General features: G+C 42.7%; 1 protein-coding gene across 1 annotated transcript in view; it reads right to left on the bottom strand.

Annotated features, from left to right (window-relative positions):
- Positions 1-2,463: 2,463 nt before the first annotated feature.
- Positions 2,464-7,157, bottom strand: part of LOC140930453 (adenylate cyclase type 5-like) — a 30,153-nt gene continuing 25,459 nt past the window's right edge. Inside the window, exons 21-23 of the mRNA XM_073380142.1 lie at positions 7,152-7,157; positions 6,654-6,778; positions 2,464-6,200 (exon numbers count right to left, since the gene is read on the bottom strand). The exon at positions 7,152-7,157 is cut by the window's right edge and continues 109 nt beyond it. Of these exons, the coding sequence (XP_073236243.1) occupies positions 6,066-6,200; positions 6,654-6,778; positions 7,152-7,157 (266 nt within the window). The 3' untranslated portion in view covers positions 2,464-6,065. The remainder of the gene's footprint in view (positions 6,201-6,653; positions 6,779-7,151) is intronic.

Raw genomic sequence — 7,157 nt, 5'->3', positions numbered from 1 at the left:
CCCCATCGTCGGAATACTTTGGCAACGATCTTGATTTGAGCAACTGACCCACGAGGAATAAATCGCGAGGAAACAGACCCGTCGACGTTGGACAGCCACTAGCGGGCGACAAACGCAGATATCAGACCGAATGGCCGAGCATCAAACTCCTCTGCTGGCGAGGGTCGGCAGTTTCCCCAATAAGCGGGAGTTGGAGACTATCCAGGATCCGCAAGAGATCTTGGACGAAGCGCGGGTGTATGCTTCGGCCAGCGTGGTTATGTCACCAAAGACGGGCCCTGGGGTTTTCAGACGCCCAATTCCAACCCGATTTCATTTTTGATGCTGGCCGTGGATTATTCTCGCCTTTGTTGGTGGGCGTGGCGTCTGCTATTCCCACAACACCCTCGGACCTGGACGCCGACTGCGTAGCCATCTTTAACAGGGTGATGATCGGCGGACTCCGACTGGCGCAGTATGGGCTAACACTTCATGACGTGGCCCATTACGCCCAAACCCTACCGTCCCCATCAGATTCGGGTGGTGCTACGCCGACGCCCCACCGCCACGACCACAAGGGCCAAGTCCACCACGCTGGAGAAGTGAACGACGACCCGACGGTAGGCATCCACCCGGCGGACGTCCACTAGACGGCAGCTGTTCACGTGGGAGAGGCGAAGGAGGAAGACACCGTGATCATGCCACGACGATCGAAGACGGGGCACACCTACATGCAGAGTGCGAATGAACCAGGAAGAACTGCGACGTCAAATGGATTCGTTGGCGAACGATGCTCGGCAACGATAGTGGGACGACGCATCGCCAACATCGACGGCAAGTCAATGACGAAACAGCTGCGATTCAGGTTGTAGAGTGCGCAAGGAAAATTCCATTGGCGTGATGCTGTTGGCCACTTTGCTGTCGTAGTCCGTTAAACTCATGATTGCCACCCCACACGTTTACGCGTGTGCGCCTTATCAACTTCGACGACGTTTTATACCCTTCAACCTTTGTGCTTCCTCGAAAGGCGGTGGTCGCGCCGCCTACCCACTGATCTAACTGCCGCATTGACGTCGCGGAAACACTCGAAATTCAAACCGCTGCCTCATGAACAGTCCGTACCAGGACGGAATGCCACGCCGTGCCTGCTCGAGCAGGGGAATCGACTGTACTAGGATCGCATGATTAAGGGCTCCTGACCGCACCACTAAATTTGCTCTAATTAATCGGCATCGTAAACCCAAAACACATTCCGCCGTTCTTTGTACGTCGCTTTGGGCGCATATTTCACGACCTTCTTGGGCACCGCACCAGTTATGGGTATGGCCTTGGTCTTAACACTCCTTTTAACTCTTGACCCACTGTACGAGCCACGTCCCTCTTTTTAATAGGTGATTCATAGATTCATAGGTGATTCCGTCTACTCACACGGTCAACACCAACTCAGCAACCTCTTTCACAGCACTCTGATCACTCACCGCCATGAAGCAACACTACAACACGACCATCCCACTTGACCTCTACCCGGCCTTCGACGACTAATTACAAGAATGCATCAGACCAGACTTGTAATCCCGACCTCGTTACGTCCGGGAGCTGCCCAGTCTCAAACCTCAATGGATTTTTTTTCATTGTTAACAATCACATCCATAAAAAACCATCTAACCTACTTTTTTATTCTCATTTGACGCATTGTTCATCGACGTTTATGCATGCGGCAATTTTTATTCATCCTCCCCCCAACAGCCATGGAACTCTTTCAACCCTTCGCAATAAGTAAAAAGCCACTCGTTGGCCCTATCGTTCTTCATAAGAACGCGAAAACCAAACTGACACCACCGCAAATGCTTCCAATCCTCGTGTATCTAGTACAAAGGCGGATGTCTCACCCGGTATTTCAAAACGCGATCGTACAGAACCACCGTAAATTCCTTGAGGGGAATCAGGGATTTTCTTTCCGGATAGTACGGAAATTACATCTCGTCTTGCACGACCCACCACCCCTTGTCCGAAAGCATGTACTTCCTTCACTCCTTCCCAAAGACCTTTACGCGATCCCACCCACTGCCTACAAGAAACTCACCACGCAAGGGTCACATTTTGCATCTTCCCCATCTAGTTTGTTTTCCTCTTCCTTTACCGTTCCTTCACTACTTCAAGGGAATCGTCACGTGATTTCCGACCATGTGAGGTTAACTCGTTTCTGATTGGTCTATTTTTAGACAGTCCACGTGACCTCATTTGATCTTTTCCTGCGATCTGATTAAACGGGGACATCACGCAACCTAAATGCTGTAATCTGATTGGTTAGCGACTCAAGTTACCTCCCTTAATACTGACCGATAACAATAGATTTTTCTCATTAGCATTAAATTTGGTACTTGTGAGGGTGGACGTTTGAAACGGGTTTAAGGGCCCTAAAACAGAGCGTCCAATGCTTATTTTGCAGAAAGCATTAAAAAAGCAACAGACCATTCGAGCTCCTAAAGTTCATGTAGTCAAATTTAATCCTTTTATTTTACATGCTAAAATGAACTTGAGGCATTACAAGATCAAGTTAACATAGTTGAGCACGAATCTTCGTCAAGAGATCGTTTTGCCGTTCTGTTCCAACATCGTGAATTCTAAGAATACAGTTACGATAATGTACAAGGAAAACGCTTACTTTACACAATACACTATACAAGACGGATATATTTGTCAATATATTAATAGTCATTAATTTCTACATTTACATAATTGCCGTATCATCATTGTAATAGGATTAGTTAATTTCTTTACTTGGTTAATTAGCAACAAAATCAGAGGCAAACAACCGCACAAACATAAGTAGTCTTGCTGATGAATCACGTTAGCCTGCGACTGAAAGTGGATCTTTACAGCTAACAACGTAGTTACTGTTTTCAACTTTAAACCATAGCTCCCCTTGAAATGACACTTGTAAAAGCTAACTGAATTGACCCCTATACTTGTTCTCGCTGGTTGTCAGTTAAACCTTTTAAGATCGACCGAATTTAATTTCTCCTTATCAGTAACACTCCTCAATGAAACATTAAGATAGTGAGAAAAAAAGAAATGATAAGCCAGAAAGCTATTGATTGTGACACAAATGATCCTGATTAACATCATAGGGAATGTTGTGAGAACAGTGTTGAGAATATGCACTCTGATATTGGGGTTTACAGGACAGACGATGTTTTAGTCTATTCTACTCACTGCCCTTCATTGCGAGCTTTAAACTTCAAGTTGGCTAAACGAATCTTTAGATGATCTTTCAAAACCCGCCACAAAAAGTTGCGCTAGTCTTTGTCAGGGCGTCGTTTTGCAATTTGAGCTAAATGTACTCCTGTTATTTCAGTCAGGTTCTATGACCAGCCTGGTAAATGCTTAGCTTTGCTTAAAAATGCGAGAGCATAGCCGTTCTAAACATCGTTGCGATGTCTGAGACATATGTTGTTCGGTTTGGTGGAGCGCAAGTACAAGGGCGTAAGACAGTGACAGGTGCAAATTAAATCAATTACTTCAAATATGAAATAACCAAGGGTGGGCAATAAGGAGCTTAAGCAACGACGACGGCGACGGCAACAAGAACGGCAAAAAAGCAATAGGTTTATATTAGCAAAACAACAGCTTTACACGTGCACCGCGCTTTTTTGTACATTTCTTTGCCGTCACAGCACGAATACGACGTGAAACTTCCTAATTTCACGTTCTATGGAGAACGTGAACACGAGACAACAATTTCCTTGTTCTTTTTCTGAACTTAAATACAGTTTAGAATTCAACTCCTGAAAAAATCGCCAACATTGACAGATTAAACGTTTTGGAATAAGAACGGTGTAGTTTGAAACTGCGCCAATTCACTTTTTGGGTGACGTTTTCGCTGCCTTTGCCGTCGTCTTTGCTTAAGCTCCGTATTATCAGTAATAAGCTGGCTCCTGACTAAGCAATTATAACTATGTTATTCCTATAACAGGCTCCCAAACAAACGTTCTGCGTGTGAGACTGTTCCTTTAGTGGTGAAATACTGATAACATGTCCACTCAACAATACAATGTGTATTCTCCACGAAAGCTACAAGACCAACACGGCACAGAGCAGGAGACATCTACATCTCTGGCTCGCCTGCGTAGCTGGCGGGATTGTTAGCACTCCTTCGCTAATCCCGCCAGATACGCTGGCCAATCTCCGGCCCGTTATAAAATCTATCTTCGCAATTCAATAAAAGGCGCGAGTAAGTGGTCATATGAATACGAATAAGCAAAAATAACCAGAATTTTAGTGACTCAGTAAACATTCTTACTGTACAGTACCCACGTCTGACAAATCTGAGTTTTCTTTTTAAAAGCGTGACTGTTAAGTTGGAACAAGTTCAAAACCTACATATAAATATCGCAAAAGATGAGCTTTATTTTGGCTCACCCTGACCTACTATAAAATGTATCAGAATCACGACTAACTTGATATATTAAAATTTCATTTTTGACTCAATGGATGCTTCTACATAGATCCGTAATCATCCAATTTTTTGGAAAGATATGTTCAATAGTTGCATTTTTACACGTAGTGAAATCTCTGAAAAATAAATTAAATACTGAAATAAAATATTGAAACTGTACAAAAAGCAACTAAAAAACTAAAAATGCTGGGAATCATAACCTTTCAACCAAAGAATGCCAATAAATGGCTGATACAAATTGATTCCAGTTTTTCTTCTCTAGACAAGCTTGTAACTTGCTTGTCTTTAAAAACCAAACCAGTGTCCTCTCCTACATTCTACACGCGTCTCCGTTGTAACGTTAATAAAATAGTACCTAAAAGGCTTAAACAAAACTAAGAGGATTTAATATGATCTGGATAAAAGTACATTGTGCCCAATTTTGCCCAGATTGTAGGGCCTAATTCTAACATTTCACAAGAATGAACCATGAATAAAAGTGGATTTGACTTTGCATCGTTACAAACAAGGGGTAGCCCCTTGATTACCTTCCTCACACAGACTAGGCAGAGCAGACAGCAAGGGGGCTGGAGAAAACGAGAAGGGAGGGAAGAGAGTATTCCCCTGCAGCGGTATCCAGTTTCGGGTAAAAAATTAATGGTTTGTTGGGTACTCGCCTCGCACCTAGATGCTTTACTCGGAGAGATAAAGGAAAGGATACACTGACCCAAAAAGTAAATGCCTGATCTTAAACTTTTATTCATGTTTCATTGATGTTTGAGTGCTCCTATGCCAGGGAGGGGACAACCTGTAATAAGGTGGACACTAACGCTGCTGTGCTCTCTACTTTCTAAGCCAACGGAACGTTCCCAATTTACCAAGTACGAGGAAAGCCTTGTGTAATAATTTACCCATCAGTTTCCTTAGTTTAAAAACTAAAAAACGTAATCTGATCACGTAATTGGTAAGACATTTCTGAAGTTATTTACATCGAACGTATATCGTAAAGACTTGAGAGCAGAATGCAGTAGAGAGCTTAAACAAACACGTTTTTGAGCGACACACGTTAACCGGAAGTGAGGCCTTTTCCATTTTAATATGCCAAGACAGTGCCAAATTTGTATTGCCAACAGTCTTCTATCTAAAATGGACGATCTACAGGCAAACATGGGCAAAACAACTGCCCAACGATGCAAAAGGCCCACTTCCGGTTGACGTGCGTTGCTCAAAAACGTTTTTGCTTATGCCCCCCACAATCACTACTACACTATAAGGTTCCTCATCTGGTACTAATGAACTTATCTGTAAACCACCCAAATTTCCAAACATGCTACGCTTTCCTTCAAAGGATCGCCCAATTACATGAATGTGCTTTACACAGCAGTTAGATAGAGGCAACTCAAAGCCACAGTGTTTCTCTTCCTTGCTTCTTGACTGAGACACCTTCTCATTACTACTTACGTTATTTATCAGCTTGAAAAAAACAAGTGATTCCATTTTCAGGTGGACTCAAAATTTTGTTAGCAGAGAATCTCCTTTCATCCCTGCGATTTCTAGCGTGACATGGCACAGTTCAGGACGGTAAGGTACAAACCGCACTTGTAGCATCAGGGAAACCATTGGCTTCTATAATAAATACTTCTTTTCACTAACTTGATTGGTCTCCTTCTTTACCAGTCATCCAATAAGTAACCATCTTGCCTTTACCTTTCACAGCCACTAACCCACGGCATTCAAACGTGTAGCCGCGCGAGCACAATATATTATATACGCTTTGCGTGACCTGTAGAGATATACAGAACCAAACTTCAACCGTTTCTTTACTCCAACAGGCTTACAATCCAAGTTTATACATGTAATATCTAGAAAATACATAGTTTGGACAACAGGCATTATCGCGGAGAGAGATGTTTTGGGGAGCGAGCGCGAAGCGCGAGATACGCGAGAGTCACGCGAAACTCAGTATTCGCGTTGGAAAGTTACTGTAAAATTCAGAAAACCGTGAACACCAGAAATATTTCAGGAATGATGTTGTGCTGTGTGGAAAAAGCTAATAAGGCACAAGAAAATAGAACCACAATCAACGTTAACGGTCTTGTGGCTTGCTCGCGTGTCCTGATCTTGCGGTAATTGGTCATTACGCTAGTATTCCTGAAATATTTCAGGTGTTCACAGTAAAAGATAAAAACTACCTTATTTCAATCCATGGTTCTTTAGAACAAGAAATAGGACAAACCTGAATGTGGTTAGCTTTTCCAGTGCTGTACATACGGCTGGCCACATTGACAGTATCACCCCATATATCGTACTGTGGTTTGTGAGCACCAATTACTCCGGCAACAACAGGGCCAAAGTTTAACCCTGAATAAAAAGACAACACAATCGCAGAGATTTCGCTTTTGTAAGTGTGAGAGGATATTTGTGGTGTTACCAAAATAAATATGAATTGTTAACTTTTAAGACTAAACGTAACAGAATCTGCTATTAGAGCGACATTCTTACCAGTAAATATCGAATCAAAAGAGATCTGCCAGATGACGGTGGAAAAATTTGAATATTGGCAGAAGTCTCCTTAAACCTTTTATACACCCAAGTCAATAACGTACACATACAATATACATCTAACTTTTTTGTATGTGGACAATATTATATCCTAATAGTGTGACTGTTGCATTGAAAACACTTTTTTGATGGCTTTTACAGATTCTGGACATACTGATCTATATTTACTTACCGACTT

Source organism: Porites lutea, chromosome 3 (genome assembly GCF_958299795.1).
Source record: "Porites lutea chromosome 3, jaPorLute2.1, whole genome shotgun sequence".
Lineage (NCBI taxonomy): Eukaryota > Metazoa > Cnidaria > Anthozoa > Scleractinia > Poritidae > Porites > Porites lutea.
Note: the sequence above shows the minus strand (reverse complement) of the source record. Positions and strands in the feature narration are given on the sequence as shown.